We start from the raw sequence: 19,480 nt of genomic DNA, 5'->3' as shown, positions 1-19,480 counted from the left end.
GAAAGAGAAAGAGAAGGGAGAAGCTTTACACCAGTGACACACAAAGGGAACAAGTGCAGCTTCACCTTGTCTGTTATCTTAGTGGGGAACAGTGCAAAGGAAAAGATCTCGGTCCTAGCTTTTTCCTAGACACTCATGCAAAAAAGAAACTAAAGTCTAATATACAGGGAGGTAAATGAACGTATGCTTAATTTTCAGTATAACAATTACTCTGTTAAGCATGGCTCAACTTATGAGGATGTTTAACCATGAGTATAATTTTAAGCGTGTACTTGGGCTGAGGTTTGATAAGGCATATCCTTGAAGCTAAGCATGCGTGTTGTTACTCCCCTCAACTGCAGCACCAATGAACAACTTCCCTTCAATGAATAAAACCCAGACATAGAACACAAAGCCTAAGGATGAAACAAAACCACATTAGGTGCCACACATTTAAATCGGCTAACAGTAGCCATGCTGCATAGGTGGTCTTCTGCCTTTTGCTTTGCTGCCTCCCAACCCAAGTACTTAGCAGAGATAGGGCCAAAGTACTCAACACCTTTCCAAATTAACTTCTCGAAGCTGATAATTTATAGCTTTGTTTGAGCAGGCTGCTGGAAGTAAATTACAGTCTGTTTGCTAAGGATATTAAATAATTAATGAGTTTTCTAAGCCTCCTACCAGTTTGTTGGCTGCATCTTTCCTACTTAATGACTTGTGCCCAGCTTTGCCATTTCTCAGGAGCTCTACCAACCCCGATCAGTACAGACTTCAGGAAGTCTCCAGACTGTGTGTATTAGCAGAGTAGCTACATCAACAGAACGACTGATTTAGCAATACAGGTGGCAGCCACACAGCTATCAAAAAATCTTGCATTTTAAGCTTAAATAAGCAGAATTTAAACTTTGTATAACTTCTTCAAAATACTAAAGAACATGAGACAACACAAAGCAAGCACTTGCCAAAAGAAGTGAAGATTTAAAATTTTACATTGCTTAATAACCAGGCATTCTTGGAGACCTTGGTTAAAAATACTCTCCTACAAAAGGTTCTTTAAGGAACCAAAACGAGCCACTTCCCAGTTGAAAATTACACCAATTCATCCAGTTCCGTGAGCAGTACATTTTGAAAGCTCAAATCAGAAGTAGGCTGTTTCGTGAGACACATAGCATCAATTCCACTACAAGTTATGTCCTTCAAAAAAATAAGGGGCTAATGAAACATCTGGAAAATGCATCTAATTTTCTACATGATTTTGTTACAAAAAAACCTCTGAAAAGTTTATTTGAACATCTACATCAAAATTTTCTATACCCACAGTTCTTACCAAGCAGTATGATTCACTGTGGTTTCCTAATCCTCCCCCCTTTATATTCCAAACTTCTTTGTACATACAGGCAGAATAATTTTTCAGGCTCTTACACAGTTGTATTTTTCATTAGCATTCATGCACATCGTGTACTCTTTTACGTGCGCACCAATAAATGCCCACATGCACACACAGCTTAATCATCACCTGAAATCAAAACAGAACCAAACTGAAAAATATTTGAATCCCTCCCGAAAACACAAGTCGCTTTCTCTGCCCGGATCTGCTCATACCATGGGAAGGCAGCACAGAGAGATGTTTCACAAACAGGAAGCCGGGACGCTGCAAGCCAAGAGCCCTGAAACCCACCACGTCACACAATGGCATTTTTTGCTCTTGCCTATACAAGCAATAGACTTTTTATTTCCTTTTTTTTGAATCATGCACAATCATGTACATTGAAGTTATTTTCATCACTTTGTTCGGGAATACGCAGGAACTCAAAGGGCCTGTTTAGATGTGCTTTGGAGTTGCTGAATGACATATTTAACTCTGCAAACAGGAATACATTATATCGCTTGAGGACTGGGATCCAACACCCTACGCTGCTTCGAGCAAAATGCACTGGTCTGCGTGCCCATTCAAGAATTTCAGAGGTCTTGAAGGGGATGAAATTGTATACTACATCAAGTTTGCAGGCATTCCTGAAAGCACATACGTTCACATAACACATCCCCTGTTCTTCGAGCTTTGAGGTCCTTCAAAAGCCCATGCGTGCAGCAAAGCACACATGATACTTCACATACATTCACGCAACGTAAACTGAATATATATTCAAACATACGGATCTGTGCTAAAATGTTTTGTAGAATGTTTTGTGTACAGACTGCAGACACCTATGTACATAGGAATAATTTAGTGTGTAATTATATCTCTCTACCTCCTTTACCATGCAAATACTCAGTTAAACTCCCTTTCATGATTGCCACTGCATTGAGTGGCTACTTCCCAAGTGCATTTCTGACAACTTCCTAGGGAAATAATAGCCCTGTTTGCTAAGCCACTCATGTTAAGTATCTTGAAGAGCAAAACCTCCTCAGAGCAAGGCTGTCCAGCGGGTTCAGAATCCACAGGAGGAACAGTCTGACAATGAAACTCAAAAGAACCTCTCCTGTTGTTGCCTATCATCAATGTAATCTGAAAATTATAGTCCACAAAGCTATTTTAAACAATTACATATAGACTGGAACTGTATATGTTAAACAGAGTTTACAAAGTGGCTTGAATACCATAGAGCTGAAGAGCGAGACCACTGTGAAAGCCTCCAAGAAATATTACTGAGCATTATCAAGTCCCTTCCTTTCATTTAGTAGATCCTTTGGACTATGACTATACTCTGCAAAACCTCTAAAACTTGTCCCGTTTCATCTCAAGGGTTGATCCGCACGTGTGCGTGTGACAACGCCCTTTAACATCAGCGATTAATTAGAAAATATTCACCGACTATAAACAATGTTGCACCAGCAACTGACAGTGCTGAACGAAGTTCAAACAGATACAAGATACTGAAGGTAAAAGCATCTGGACATCTCAGTGGACAACCAAAGCCTGGCCCAAAAGGCCAGGGAAATGACAGCTGTTCCACGTGTCAGTGGAACATATTTCATGTCACAGCCATTGACGTAAAACTGTTGTAGTGTTCAATACCCTCAGGAGATCTGCTTTTTCCAAGTAATGCTTTCAATTTTTTAAAAAAAGAATTCATAAACATTAATAAGACCAAAGGAAGTGCTTAAAAGCAGGCGCGTCATTTAAAAGACTATTTCAGCATCTGTTACCACTTAATTGGCTTGCCTGCTCACAGTAGGAGCATCAAGTCTATCTTCTGCAAGCCTCGTTTGTGTGTGTTAAATCCAAACACCATCCAATTAAGTTACATTTCAAGTATGTGCATACATAAATATCTCTACAACTGAACTGGTAACCTATGAGATGCCATATAAATAAATACTAATATGTAATTAATTTAAAGGTTTTCTCTTTTTTTAAAAAAGTATTTTTAAAATAGAATGGAAACTAAAAATCTTCAGCGTCTGCCTTAAGAACTGAAGGGTGCATTTAAAAATCCTCCACTGCAAGATAAGACACTACAGTCACGCAGCCCTGCTGCCATCTGCCCTCCTCAAAGGCAGAGCAGAATGAGCTCATGCCTGCCTGTAACTTATCACTGAGCCAGACCCTTAGAAAGATTTGTGAGGCCTCTGAGGCTCTTCCTTCCCTCTTCACATCTTGTGTTAGAAACCAAAATACTGATCCTCTCCTCACCACAAAACAGATGGAGGGAAGATGAGGGGATGGCAAGCCCGTTAAATCCATAAGAAAAAGGATAGTCCCTTGTGCAACCGTTTGTATGCTGTCTCTACCTGTTGGCATCCCTGAAGCATCACAGGAAAGGGATGTTTTGATTAACATATGCCATAATAAACCTAAACAATATATTGGTGCTCAGAAAGTTCTAAGCATTAGCTTAAAACAAAGCAGGAAACATACTGAAACCTTAAACATGATTTGGCTAAATAACCTCCTGCATCACGCCTGGCCCTGTAACATATACGGTGTTACAAACCGCTGCTCTTCGATTCATCTCTGAATGCTGGGTTCTTGGTGAAAAAGCAGTTAATTGAAAACCGTGCAAAACATAAGGAATTCAGATCACTCCCAAATTTATTTTTCTCTTTTCTAAATTCACCTGTGATGGCAATTCTATGCTGGGTTTCTCTAGGACCAGAGAATCAAAGGTTTTGTAAGAAAGAACTTATAAAGATCCTTAATTCTAATTGACTTTGTACCACTTTTGCACTACCAGGCATTTTAACCAACTGGAAAAAAATCGAGAACATAGCGGCTCAGAGAGTCTTCAACCGCCTTTAATAAAATCCCCAAATTTCTTGGTGAGTCTCAATTAAGAGCAGTGGAAAATCAGTTATCTAAAAAAGATATTTATGTTGTCTTGGCTGAAATTCAGTTTCTCCTATTTCTTCTACTATCCTTGATACCGCCCTAGTGGGCCTTAAATATGATCTTTGCATAAACTAACAACATTTCACTACTTTAACCAGTGCCATAACCATACAATTTTCAAGTCTCAGATTAGATTTTCAGAGATGTGTTAAAACTGCTCAATCTCACCCTACTGGAATAATGTTTGAATTTTTCTGCCAATTACACTTGAGCATTTCTGCCCTGGCTCATAGCTGGGACATCTTTCAAATTTAATTTCAGCTTAGTTTCTTGAATTTGGAAACATCTTCTGGCAATGACCTCATCATCCCTGTACACATGTTAATTTCTTAAGACTTAAAATACTGTCAGACACTCGGCTTGAACATAAATTTCACGGCAAAATTTCCTTAACTTTTGTCATTCAAGATTTCATGAATTTTATGGTCACTAAAGACAACATCCAAAAGACTTCTTTTTTTTTTTTTTTTAATATAGATATTCACAATATTATAGTAGTGGAAGTTTTCAAATTATCTCAAATTTTCTGATTTTCTTTTACACAAAGAAGTAGTGAATCTCTGGAACTGAAACTTGTACCTTGTTAATAATGCCATCGTTTACATTTGCTATTTGGTGCATTTGAACTAATCGAAGAAGTCACTCTTTGTTCCCATTTCATTGTAATGGGTTTTCCTGGAGACCAACAATTGGAAATTTTCAGTTGAAAACATAGATGTTGGGGCAATTGCGATTAGGAGTGCAGACAGGACGTACTTGATGTTTACAGAGAAGAGCTGAGTAAACAAAACTTCCAACTTTGAGAGATTAAGATGAGCAGTAAGCCTTAAAGGCTTTAAAAATATAATGCTAGCTCAACTATCCTGAGTTGCAATTCACTAAACGTAAAAAGTAATTTCCCCATTTTACTAAAGTTCGAGTTTTATAACACCTGGCAGAACGAAATACTGGGTGAAAAGCTAGAGAACTTACAAAGGTTGATCTTGATGGTAGAACTTGCAAGTTTGAATAATAGTGGATTAAAGATGATAGCAAAGACCTCTACTCACAAAAATACTGTTAACATCACAGAAGATAAAAAATTATTCACACTGAAACGCTGTGAAAAATGCATTTTGGTAATGATGTACGGCAAAGTCAAACCCTCGTTCTATCATTGCTGTGGTTCATCCAGTAAACACATCAGGTCTATTCCCCACATCTCCAGCAATTGTGAAAAAAGGTGGCACCGGCTGAATCATAAAGATAAGCCCAGTACCACTTACCCATACCAGAAGCGAGGATCACTGGATATACAGTGGTTGAGATTCCGGTGCGCCAATGCCTTCTTCTTATTTAAGACAAATTCTTGTAATTTCATCTTTACTTCTGTGCTTGCCACTGCACCTGAAATGTCAAAAATAAAAAAGGTTATTTAATCAATTCACAAACTTTAAAGAATTTAAATATCTAAAAAGATTCAGAATTAAATCTTTGATTTCCAGTCCAAAAGAAGAACTTTCCTGTCAAAGAGAAAAGAACAAAGCGCCTCCAGTAAGGAGCTCTCTGGGGTTTTTTTGCCTTTAGCTTTGCATATAATCACAACTTATGTTTGAAAACAGATTTTTAATCAGAGATTTATCATTTCACTATAAAAGATTTCTGAAGAGGATTTTTACACTTGCATAAAAGTACACTTAGAATAAAGCACTTGTACTAGGTATTCCAGCTTTCTTTTCATCAAAGGTATTTAAGAAAAAGGGTCTTGTGTACACTCAAGTTTTTAAATGTCACATCTGCAAGCAGAAGGGGAATGAGACAAATGTCTCATATGTAGATTTTGTCTTGAAAACTCTTGAAAATAGGGACCTCTTTGTTCAAAAGTATCTGTGTACAATATGACCTACATAATATTCCAATTCATTTACAAGTGTGCAATCTATTTCTTCAAATAGAAAATCTAACATTTAAAGAAGAAAGTCAGTAATTTTGTAGCGCAGAGTTAAAATGTCAACTGTGTAATTTCTAATCATTATTTCCTCCACAATAGAGACCAGTCTGTTTCACTGCGATGATGGATTAAAATTATCATTCGGTTGACAGAACGGATTCGCAGGCAGAGCTCCTGATGGAGTAATGCATACAAAGTTTGGCAAGCAGAACATGTGGAAAATGATGGTTCATCTATACCACAGTGTAAAGCAAGAATTCCAAAGGAAAATATCTGGGCTACAAGAAAATGAAAAGGCCAGGAAAACTGTCTGCTCTACTGGGAATAAAAACTTAAAATACGACAAGGTGATCTTTTGTCTCCTGGATCCTACTCAACAATGACATCTGACAGACAGGGAAACAATTTTTTCTATCTCCACAAGAGAGGAAAACTGCAATATTTCTGTAAAGGACTGCCTGAAGATGTAATATTGTTCAACCACTGAAGCCGTGTTGAAAAGCTTGAAAATTCACCTTTTTGGAGCCCTGCATTTCTCACTAGCTCTACAAACATAGGTTTGGCATGAAGCCCAATGGGAAGTTCAACTGAGGAACTGGAGATAAATTCATATGAGTGTAGCAAGCCACATGGCTAGACCAGAATAGGTGAAAAATTCATGCTTAAAGGCCTTCTCTCTCCAAAAAGTGTCATCTTTAATCTATTAGCATCTTTAAAATAATCTAACATGGCTGTGTTCTGTCAGTTTTGGATAAATCTGACATTATTTGGAAGACTTGAAGCTAAACATTTTTGGATCCTGAGGTTTCCAAAAGTTCCACTGGCACGTCTTCCTCCTGAATTAGAAGCTGAAAGGCCCCGTATATGCTTAACAAGATAAAAACATGTAGGCTTCCCCTTCCCTGGACAACGCAGGAGCCATGGACAAAGCTGTCATGCAAGACCTTCTGACCATTACTCAGCTCTTGACCCTTGAGTTGAAAGATCAAAAGAAAAAAAACAATCTAACTCACTTTTAATATACTGTACTGGGATATTTTGGACCTGGTCACATTGTTACAGGCAGAAGCACTGTGCAATAACCTGTCACATATACAATGGTATACCCCATGCAGAGGTATAAGCAAAGAGGACAAGAGCAGAAGTCAGACATCAAAAGCCCAAACGTATGGAGTAAGTCCATAGGCAGGAAGCAAGACACTCAACTCCAATGGAAGCAAAAGGCACGGCAGTGTAAAAGGAGGATGAGAGAGAAGGAACAGGAGAGCAAGAGCCCACACAGCAGTCCTGGCTCAGGGAGCAGCTATGCATGGTGAGGAAAACCAAGCTGTGAAGCTGGCCTATTAATTTCAGAGGGCCCGAGTGTTTAAGAGGAGCAGGTAGCAAAGAGCAGATCAACTGATAAGACTGCAAACAGGAGAGCGCCACAATGTGCAAAATACTGCAGACAGGATGGCTGTAAGGAGCCAAAAGACTGAGCCAGGTTATTACCGCAGAGACAAAAAGAAGTTACATGTTGCCCCAGGATCAAATAGTATTCAAATACAGGATAAGGCAGGGGTAGCGGGAAGAGAATAAGGGAGGGCAGAAGCAGGACCAGGCTGTCGCAGGAGGAGGAGGTTGCACAGCGCAAGAGCAGAGGAGCAGAACAAATGGAAATTAACGAACGAAAGCCCTTAATGATAGTGTGGGTTGATCACAGCTGGCCAACTTGCAGGAGAAAGTCCAAGACAAACAACGGTCCAAGGCTGCCTGAGCAGCAAGGGATTGAATGGTCCATGCCCAGAAGTGTCTGGCCACACCGATGCACAGGACCAGTTCTAGGTTCAATCCTGAAGTAGAAAGACAGGACGATCAACTATCGCTCCTTATCCTGTGCAAAAAACCACCTTTACTTTCATATATATTTTCCTTCTTTTTGTGGCAGTCATGCTTTTGATCAAAAGCTTTATGACGGCAGATATCAGTTCATGAGGGACAGGTTTAGGCTCCTGAGATGAGAATGCAAGGAGCTGATATTATGTTAATCAAAACCGATTTGTGATTTGCCTTCTAAAAGGCACAAAACAATATATTTTGGCTTAAAGTGATGGAGGAAGGAAGAAGAATGAACTATACATGTATTACACACTCTTCATATTTCAGATCAGGACAATTTTAGCTGTGTTGCGCTTAGCAAAATTTTCTGATGCGAGGAAAATAACTTAAGTATTCTTAAGAGCTGAGGTGCTATAATGATTATACACCATAGTACTTCTTAAATAAAAAGTAATTTAAAAATAAAACTGTAGCCATGGGAACAGGATCTTCAACTTAACATCCCCAAATTCTGTTTTTTGAATCTACACCTATGTGTTTCATCCGCAAGGTGCTTTGATGCTTTTGCCACTTTACAGAGATTCAGGCATTTTTTTTTATTTGCAAAATACTTTAATGAGGATATCCAGGTGTCAATTTTGCAGAGAGGCCCAGCAAAACACTGATATAATATCAACGGTTGATGAGAACAGCAGGGTGACGTGGAAATGCTTACAGCTTTCATCCAGTTCAAACTGACTGCCTTTACTTTGGAAAATAACAGAAAGCAGCCAGAGGACAATGGAAAGCATCGCATGTGGCAGCCAACCGGGCACCAGAGTAGCCAATCTGCATTATCATCACCTTTCCTCACTCCTGAATGTTAAACTGCTTAAGTGGATTCTGATCCTTTGGTCTTTCTAGTCTTTAAAATGAACAAACTCCAAACCAATCACACAGAGACATGTTGGACCTCCTATGAACTGCTTTGTGAAGATATTGGGGTAGGTCTGTGCATTCCCTCATTTTGGCTGCAGCTTAAAGTCTGCCGTTGCAAGATACACATGCAGGGAGTAGGGAATTCAACCTTCAGATATTTTTTTTAGTCTCCAGTCTTTTTTTAGACCCCAGTCCTTTCTGGTTAGAAGTGTCATTCTTGTAGCTTTATCTTGTTCCTGGTCCCCGGAGAGCATCCCATCTCCTGGTACCATTCAGCCCTCTCTGCTTCTTCCATCACAGGCTTCTTTATTTCATTTGAAATGAAGACCTAACGAATTGACAGTACAACTTGGCGAGGTATTTGTCCTCCCATTCACTTCTAAAAGAAAACTGAACAAGCAACCAAAGTGTCTTTGATAAGGGGATTTGCGAGGCCATAATCATTTTACTGAATCTTGTGAAGTGCATAATGACACGTGGGAAAGCCAACCACAATCTGTAACCTCATGAAAGAAGCACTTTCTGAATGAAAACACTTTAAATCTAAGAACTGAGAACTCGGCTACATCTTAAAAGAGTGAAATTAAGAAAAGTAAAAGAGAAAGAAATGCAGTGTGCATCTGGTGTATTTTATGGGCTTAATATTCTGCCTCCATTAGGAACACTGCCAAAAATACTTCAAAAAATGTTAAATCAAGTAAAGAGACGATACGCTTCCTTTTGAAAAACGCTAAAATGGCATTTAGTAAGACACAAATGAAGATAAAGCATAGAAATACATTTCTCTCTTACACTCAATACCTCCTAACAGTTTACATAAGCTCCCTGTGCAGCCGAGCTCTGTAAAGAGGTTATCATGAAGGTTTCTCCAGCTTTATAAAGCTGCTTTATGGCTTCCATTCATCTGCTCTACCTGTCATCACTGAAACAAGTGAGCTTTTGCTACTTACTCTCTTTTCCTTTCTCTTTGTTTTTTAGCTGCTGAAGTTTCTGCTCTCGGTGCTGCTTCTCCAGCTCCTGCTCCTGTCGGTGCTGCTCCAACTTCCTCTGGTGCTCCAACAGCTCCTGCTGATGCTTCATTGCCAGCATCTCCTGCTGCTGCTGCGGAGAAGGGACAAGGGGAAAAAGAGCAAATTAACACAGTCAGACTTCCCAGTGCTAAACTAGAAGCTGCTATCAGGTGACAATAACATTGTTTAATTCATAGAAATAGGAAAAATGGAATTTTCCTTGTGTAGAGGCTCCTGCGCTAAGACTCACAGGCACTTTGTAGAGCCCCATTTCTAGGTCAGGACAACACTTACGCTAAACCATAGGCACTATATGCTCCAGGCTTCAGGGCATGGGCTGTTTACAAGCACAAGCATCCTGCTCAGAAAGCACTTGATTTGAAAAAACGACAAAAAGCTTCCACCCAAATAGGTGCTTCCCCAACCAATTTGCTGCTGCCAAAGGCTGTGGCTGGGTCCCCACTACTGCTCCGCGAGCTGTCTGCTGCCACTGCTGCCCTGCCGGAGCCTGGTGCCCGGACCCTGCACTGAGCCACTGCAAACCACTACTCCAGCTGGATCTTCATTTTCTCTCTATCGTTTGTTTTAAGTAAAACCCCATGAGGAGGCTTTAATTACAAATACTCATATATTCACCATGTAGAAACCCTATCACAAAGGAATACTGTTGAGCTCACCAAGTCAGGCACTTGCAGCAAAATACGCCATCATCAACGCAGGCTTTGCAAGACCAGTTCAGTTCCCTTGTGCATATGATTTTTTGAGTAAGCCTTTAATTATATGATTTTGCACTCTTATTTCTCCAACAGTCCTTCTCTCTCTCTATGTATACAGAGGAGTTCCCATGGCCTTGGATAACTATACCTTTTTAACTTCATCAAATGCTGGTCACTTCCCGTCTGCCATGCAAACCTCACACCCCAAGCTAAATGCAAAAGCACTAGCTGCCTTGTGGGCATGATCATCACCCATTTGTGAGCCTAATTATAAAAGAATTGATTCATTACTAAAAAGAAAAATTCCAATAATCTCTCAAGGAAGGATTTACCCCAGCCCTCTCAACTCACACATATTCACAGGAAGAACCGAGAGCCAGGCTGTCTAATTAAGATCAAGATTTCCAAAGCTTTCATCAAATGGGATGTTCAAGACTTGAAGCACCAAAGACTCCTGCCCCTGTCCACTGTGTAAGTGTCCCCTTGGGTCTCCAAATCCCAGCACCTGGAAGACGTGCATGGACACACCAACCTCTTGGGAAATTTGGGGTGGATCTCCCCAGCCCAGAGCATCCTTTTTGGGTCCAGGGGGAATTAATTCCCCCAGGGACTGGAGGCGGCAGTTTGATACACCAGGCCCTGGGGTGGTACCCGTCAGTGCTCAGAGAACACTCCGTGTCTTGACAGCCAGCCAGGAGCAAGCTGGGCTGTGGAAAAGCAGATGACAAATGACAAGTCTCAGCAGCTTGCAGCTTGGCTAGGTGTGAATGGATCTCCATGGGGCTTGCAAAAGGCTCTTCCCCTGGCACAGGGCTTCTCCCTTGAGTTCCACTGAAAATTGCTTTCTCTTAAAAAAAAGCTCAAACTAAGATTTACCACCTCCCAATTCCATTTGCACCCTCTCCAGCAAGATACATGCTAAAGCCAACTACTTGGGCTGCTCTGATTACCTTTGCAAACCCCCCTGAACGCAGGAGCACAACGGTTCCCCACCACCCCGATCACCTTACGCCCGCCCTGCGCTCTTTATGTTGGCAGCTTATAAACTAGCAGATTGATTTTAAGCTGGCAACCTTAACCTTCAAAACCCTTACCGCTCTGGCAAAGGATGAGACTTCTCTGAGGCTGGATTTAATGGGTGCCTTTGCTCAGATACCACCCACTGCTCCAGGTTCATGAAGTCCTCTACGTGGAATGGGACCGGGCCAAGTCATGGGGGAACCTGCTCCCTCCAAAAATGTGTCTCACTCCATCCTTCTCCAAACCCTGACATCAAGTGTGTATGCAAGACTCCCACCCCACGTACACTGATTTTTCCTTCTCCTTTTGCAGATTTTTCTATTTACGCTTTTGACAGCAATTTCTTATTTTAATTTGTGGTATTGTACATTTGTACTAGCCAATGTTTCAGCCATGGATACACTATATACAATACATATAAAATTACACAATTCTATATAAAGATGCAAAAAAATAATGTAAGAGGTACTTTACAATCTGCCTGGCTATCTGCTGGAAACTCTTGATGGAGGAGTCCCTGCTGCTGCCGGTTCCAAGCAGGCAGACTGTTGTAAAACACCGAACCCCAGTTAGCAGAATTTGCAGTGATTGCACCTATGTTTCCCTTCCTAATTCTATTGAATTTTATGTAAACAACAAAAAACCCAGACTCTAAAAACCTACAAAAGGGAAAAAAAAAAAAAACCACAACAAAAAAAAGCTAGAGAAAACTAGTTATTTTTGTTTTATAATTAAGCCGCAGCTTCCACTAACACATCTCCATTTGGAGAAAGAGTATCTTTTCAGACTTCCAACAAGTCCACCACATGGTGGGCTTTTATAACCTAGCCATAGGAAGTATGCAAATGAACAATATTTAATGCACAATATGTTAAAACAGGTTTTGTTATTTTTATGAAATCAGGAGCCTTTTCTCTCCATCTGCAGTCTCCTAGGCTTTGCACGCTATGCTTCCTGCAATGGTTTACATACATTAGGATGCTTTAGAAGGAACTGTGCTTTCATTGACATCTGTAGTGAAATGTAAATGAAAAGACCAATTTGTATCTGGATGGCTTATAGAAGTTTCATTAGAGAGGTATTGTTTCCGCTGATTTTGACCCCAGTTTCCACAAAGCCTATTCTTAATATAGTTTTCAAATCTTTTCAAAGTTGAAAAAATAAAAATTAAAAAAAAAAAAAAACAACCAGAAGCAGCCTCTCCAATCATATCCATGAAAAGAGAAAAGAAATCACTTTGTTGGTGTCTGTTGTAGCCTCAGAAAATGACTAAAGAAAAGCCATTTGAGTGCTCTGTCTGAACTGCGATGCCTTCCTACAGCATGAATATTTCTCCACACTTAGGGCTGAAAACAAACCACACAGACAGTATTTGACAGGAAATATATGGTGCAGACTCAGCAAACCGCAGGGGCGCTGGCAATGCAGTGCCTTTACCAGCTCACCAGCTCAGGCGATCCTGCTACACAGATTGCATCCAGGTTTCACAACTGCTCCAAGGACCTCGGATGAGGATTTGGGGTGCTGACCCAAGGAGAGGCTTGCATTGCTCGTCCTTGCTGCTACTGATACCCATCTTGTTATATTAGAGCCAGAGGGAATACAACTATTACATTAAATCACAGTTTTCTGTGCAAAAAGGCCCTTCTTTGCTGTAAAACTATAAACTTTAAAACTTGCTTGATGCTAGACTGTGCCCCAATTTTATATTTCGGTGGTTTAAAAATTAATTTTCTTATTCAAAAAAGCTGATGCTTTGTGAAAAAAGACCCATAAACAGCAAGAGAACCCACCACTGACTGACTAACAGGAGAAGCAGGAAATCTGATAACATACAAAAAGCTGTCTCGTGCACAAAATAAACTGAAACTTCAGAAAAATATGAGCTTTTGCTTCAGTTAAAGCAATTGAGGCAAATTGTAACAGGTAGCAAGCATTCATACCTGTGTGTGGTCAACTGCAGCGAGGTCTTACCCCCCTCCCATGCCATGCACTAAACTTCTGCCAAGGTAATACCCACACGCTGCGGGCTTGGTCTGGCATTTAACCTTCCCTTGACTATCTCAGTGGAAAAAAAAAGAGCCTACTGATGTCTAAAGGCAAAATGTGTCAGAGCTGCATTTGAGTGGGATGCAATCTCCCACGCTTGAGTCTTTTGGAAAGTGCCCGAGTTAGGAATTCACAAGCATCTCTTGAACTGCAATTCATGACATACCAAGAGCCGCTTAGGTGGCTCTGATAAGGATTATTAATTACGAAGCGAGATAGTGCTCACATACCACATAATACATTAGATCTCTCTTGCTGGCAAATGAATCAACGCCGACTCCACAACGCCCGTGTGTTAACTGCGCGTAGCTGGAGCGGTGTGTTTTTTCCCCAACTGTAATGAAATTTAAATATTTGTGAAATACAAAGTGATACACCAAGGGAAACCCCTTGCATTCAGACTAATTCAACTATCAATTTGAGAAGCATACTGTGTGACAGACATGCACGCTGTATTACGGAGTGCAGCTAGGAACATCTGAATTAGGTGCTCTTGCCAAAGTAAGTATTTGTAAATATTTATAACTATGGGGATTCCTGCATATGTTTAATGTCACTGCTTCCACTATTTATGAAAACTGCACAAATGTTCAACTGTACCTGTAGTTAGTGTTGCTGGTGCTCCTTTAGCATATATTAATATTAATAAATGTAATAAGGAGAATGTAGAGCATTTCCAGGTATTTATCAACTGTTAGCTAGCTGTGAGGACTCAGCAGTGCAGTGGATTTTTCCATCACATTCCTCAATTGTCTTCAGTTCTCAAGCATGTCTACCTAGGATGGGGACTGACACCTTATCAGTAAGCACGCTGTCAACTTCTACTGCACAAAGAAACCTCTTTTTAAGCAAAGTGGAGCTAAAACAGTTTCCTTTAGTCATTACAACAGAAGTGGAAAGGTAGTGCTCCAAAATCTTCCAGCAGCCTCAGCCCAGAAGTCAGCCTGTGCCCTCCTGGGAAGCACGTGGTGCTGACAGCAAAGATCCCATTGACAAGAGAGAACGAGGACATATTTCATGGAGACATGTTGCATCAAGACTTGCATAGCCACTCCTTGACTTGCTAGGTGAGTAGTAAGGATGCAAGTCCTTCCTGCATCCTGCTACCTTGCAGACACTACCTTATTCTTCCCCCAGAAGCCAGGCACTGCTCTCTGCTCATGCTCCTCTGCTTCTTCCTTCTCATACAACCGTCATTTTAAAGGTGCTACTCTGTCATTTACTTCACACACCACAGTAAAACTGATTAAAATCTGCAGAGCAGGAGAGGTTTTGAAGCTTAGACTATGGCTTCCAGGTTTTTATAATATATATTTTGAATAGCCTTCAATGAGTGGAAAGCAGCGTAAAATTATCTGTACCCAGACAGCTCACCCTTACTCATACAGATAATCACACATGCAAGTCTGGGTGAACAACACTTGGCGCACTTACTGCCGATAAACATTTCCTGGGATCCAAAGTAGCTTAGTGTTGTGACCAACTCCTAACTTGCATCTCAGTCTATGCCTGAGATAATCTACTGAAGGTGCTCCAGCGTGGTGGGACGTCACCCTGAGCACTTCTGCTGCTCTTTGGATTTGCAGGCAATTCCTACTTCCTCCCAGCACAAGGCAGCTAGGTTAAGAAGAAACACAGATGAAAAGATAGCCTGATCCTCCACCTACAGGTCAGCATTCCTCCTCACACGTACACGTGGTTTCCATCTCAGACCAAGGTCATGCTGGCACAGTCCAGCCTGTCATAAGATTGCAGTTTGAGGACTTCTTCCAGGCAAGCTCAGAGACTTTGTACAACTATGTCACCTGCCACCCCTGAACAAGAGGTTGGCCTTCTGATGGAGGCAATAGCTTCAAAGAGGCTATAAGAATATAGAAGTTAAATACTACCTTCAAAACTGACAACTTAATGCTAGAGAAGAACAAAAAAAAAACCACAAAGCAGATCATCTCAGCACCCCCTGAACTTGTACTCCTAAAGGCTGAGTTAAGGCATGACACAGTAAACACTTTCGGAAGCTTCACATAATTGCCCTCTCACCTAGCAGGGAGAGAGGCTGGGGTTTTGGTACAAATAGTGGTTTTAAGGCAAATCATCTGCCGCCCTCTTTGGCAAATTTCTACAGTTTTGGTGGGTTAAATCAGGTATTTACAAGGATCTGGAACTCAGATTATGTGAAAATAAAGGAAAATCGTAGGTGATGATCAAGAAAGAACTCGCCAAAACATGTACACATCAAATCACCCTCCAAAAAATCATTAGCTATGGGTGAAGCAAAGCACAGATGTCAACAGATTTCTGAGAGAATTGTTGTGTTGGGTTATTTTAGAGCAATCTCAGCGCTGGCTGTTCCTTTGGCTGGACTCTCTGCTTCATGTTCTCCCCATCCTGTTTACTGAAGTCTCAGGCTGTGACCCTAGTTTCAGGATTCGCTCTCTTGGCTCCATCACGGTGTGTTTCAGATATCTCCTGGAGCACTGGAGGCTAGTCAGAATTAATCAGTTGTACTGGGAGACAGGGGTGGAAAAAAAAGTTGTGGTTTTCAGCAGAAGCCAAGGCACAAAAATCTGAAAGCACAGCTCAGAAGAATGAACATCTATCATCTATCTTTCTTGGACACATCAGCAGCTGAAGGTATATTCGGCGTGCCCCCTTCCAGCTATCAGGCAGGCTGACAGCAGGCAGTCCCACGCCAGGAGTTCCCACGGCCAGCATCTCTTCGCTACACAGGGAAACGATCTTCCCCAGCCAACAGCTTCCTGGGCAAGAGACTGATCTTGGTTAGACATATCCTACTGAGAATGTCTGGTGTTCAAGTTTATGAGGCTCAAATGTCTCCAGGAAAGGGAATGATAGTTATGTTCCCTGATTGCCAGCTCTAGGTGAAAAGATCCCATGTTATTAGTTTGGCAGCTTATATACGGATATATAATCTTGTATCCCAGCTTCCTTCCCATCCCGTTACTGCTCACGTACTCACTCAAGCAGAGTTTCTGAGACCCTTTCTATAAAGCAGTGAGCTCCACTTGTAGTGTTCAGCATGTTCAGTTCCTCCTCCCATTTTCTCCTCTAAAGGTGAGGAAAACTTTGCATTTGCCTCTGCTGTGCTTTACATGCTTATTACTGAAGGGGAGGACAAATTGGTACACCTTGCACCAGGAGCAGGGAACATCCATCCGACCACGGATGGTAATAGGAACCTCTGTAAATCCAAGAGCCATATAAATTGTCCTGTAAAGGAAGGAGCCCCAGATGTTTAATGCTAAATGAGATTTTATCATGCCATAAGTGATCAGACCTCAGTCCTCAGCAGAGTAATTATGTCCTCTGTGAACTGTTTCAGGGTGCAGGGAGCAGAGGAGCTGGAATGGGAGTGTTATGCTAAAATCAGTATCAGGAGCAGAGACGTAGGACAAAGAGATCCTGTAACGGGAACAGCTAGAGGAGCCACCACTGGGTTTTAGTCATTTCAAAGAAGGAAAAAAGGAGAAACAGGGCTGTATCCACTGATCCACCATTCCCAATCACCTGTGTGAAGCAAAAGCAACTGAACCAGAAAGCTGGCAGGGACGGCAGACCTCACTGGAATGCTCCTGCTGGGCTTCTCAAACAAGCGAGGAAAAAAAAAGGAGGGGAAAAAAAGCAACAAGGACAGAGTACCACCACTGGCAGCGTGGCTGCTGACACACGGCATCAGCTGCCGCTCCTGTGTGATTTCAGGTTCAGCTCCATTTGATGGAGGGTGGACACGGTGACGAAGTGGACTGCAAAGTGCTGCTCATCATCTGACACGAGGCAGTGACAGCCCCAGCACCTGCAGTGCCCAGAGGAAGGCTGCATGCTAAAAATGAATGTTCAACATCATCTGATGCTTGTGCGAGTGCAGCAGAAACAGCATTTTTAAAGGTAACACGCCAGCAACATAAATACCAAATATTTATCATTTTTACACACTGCCACTAGTTAAACAGGAAACGTAAACATAGGGATTAATCCAACAACATTGTTCGTATTGAGTGTATGTGAGTAAAGTTATTCACAACATGATTTACATTTTAAATGCAACTTCATTCTCCCATACAACAGCTGAATTTTGTTAAGAGACCATATGCAGCAACAGGACTTACAAGTTTATCAATGTTAATTTATCAGTGATGACATATATTAACAGGTCAATACTCCTGGTATAACAGCAAGTTTCTTGGGTATTTCTTCACTCTTGCCCTGATTCTCTAAGCATTATGTTTGACTACTTCCAATCTATTTCATCCAGTTCAAAAATAAGATAAAATTGGAGTTGAAAAGTCAGAGGTGTGAACTGCAAAATATTCCTTCTTCTACTGTTTACTTTGAAATTCCAGATTGAATAGAGACCATAAGGCTTGTAGCTTAAAAAAAAAAAAACCAACCAAAAAACAAATCACTGTGCCCCACACACATTTTACTGGGAGACAAACTCATGCTATAAAGGATGAAAGAACAGAAATTTGACCACTTCAAAAACTGTTTGGACTCCACAGAAAAAGTGAGCATGTGCTACCAAAAAAAAGATCCTGTATCTGTTTGTCAGCCAGTGAACTCTGCCATTTCTGCCATTTACGTCAGACATTCAGCTTTCAGAAGACCCAAAAGTCAGCCCAATTTAAGTTCAACTTCCAGAGATCAAGTAACAAGAAAATGCACTAGGTCAAAGCCTCTTCTTTGGTTCACCAAAGGAACGTGGAGCAGCCAAGCTCAGGGGGCAATAGGTTTTTCATCTCCCACCACTGATGGGTCAGAAAACCTCTGTATTCTGCTGGAAAGCTGTGAAGCCCCAGAGCAAAGACACTTGAGTAATGGTGCAAGGAGGACAAGGCTAGCTGTACGAGTAGACTCCATGGACACCAGTACGGGGATTCACAGCATGCAAGCCACGATGTCCACTGGCTGCAGTGAGATCTGACACTTCACTTTTGACTAAGGTTTTTGCATCTCAAATCTGGAAAAATCTGGAGTTCTCATTCTGCTCCTTCCAGCCTACAAACTGTGGCCCACCTCAGAAGAAGTCAAAAGGAAATATGCTTCTTTTACCAGGTTTAAAGTAGGTTTGTAAGGACCAGGGCAGACAATCTTCCCGGTTAAGCAATCCAGCTTCAGTCCAGAAACCACCAACACTAGGCAGGAAGATGCCCAAGTTAACCCAGCCTGCTGCATGAATCATAGAATCGTTTAGATTGGAAAAGAACTTTAAGATCATAGCATCCAACCGTTAGCCTTGCACTGCCAAGCTCACCACTCAGCCATGTCCCTAAGCACCACATCTACCCATCTTTTAAATACCTCCAGGGATGAAGACTCAACCACTTCCCTGGGCAGCCTGTTCCAGTGCTTGACAACCCTTTTGGTGAAGAAGTTTTTCCTAATGTCCCATCTAAACCTCCCCTGGCACAACTTGAGGCCATTTCCTCTTGTCCTATCGCTTGTTACTTCGGAGAAAAGACTGACCCCCGCCTCGCTACAACCTCCTTTCAGGTAGTTGACTTCTTCAACCCAGAAATGGGGTTTACAGGTGTCCAAGCTGCTACATGAATTTGTTGACACTACCCACCCCTCTGTGTGCAGATTTGTCCTCACTGTTCTTGGAAAAGATCTTGACTTTGAGGCTGAGGAAAGATACTCCCCACCCTTCAAAGAGAGCAAACACTCTGATCTTGCAAAAGCTTTCCCCAGA

The 19,480-nt window shown here is 41.4% G+C and overlaps 1 protein-coding gene across 14 annotated transcripts in view; it reads right to left on the bottom strand.

The window, feature by feature from the left end:
- Positions 1 to 19,480, bottom strand: part of HDAC4 (histone deacetylase 4) — a 269,534-nt gene that overhangs the window by 101,667 nt on the left and 148,387 nt on the right. For 11 of the 14 annotated variants that reach the window (XM_087731761.1, XM_087731766.1, XM_087731763.1 and 8 more), the window contains 2 exons: positions 9,926 to 10,076; positions 5,575 to 5,695 (listed from right to left, as the gene is read on the bottom strand). In XM_087731761.1, the coding sequence (XP_087587887.1) occupies positions 5,575 to 5,695; positions 9,926 to 10,076 (272 nt within the window). The remainder of the gene's footprint in view (positions 1 to 5,574; positions 5,696 to 9,925; positions 10,077 to 19,480) is intronic. The other 3 variants (XM_087731757.1, XM_087731760.1, XM_087731758.1) reach the window with 2 other exon arrangements.

This window comes from Nipponia nippon, unplaced genomic scaffold, assembly GCF_047370975.1.
Source record: "Nipponia nippon isolate SJK-2023a ecotype South Korea unplaced genomic scaffold, ASM4737097v1 scaffold_5, whole genome shotgun sequence".
Lineage (NCBI taxonomy): Eukaryota > Metazoa > Chordata > Aves > Pelecaniformes > Threskiornithidae > Nipponia > Nipponia nippon.
Note: the sequence above shows the minus strand (reverse complement) of the source record. Positions and strands in the feature narration are given on the sequence as shown.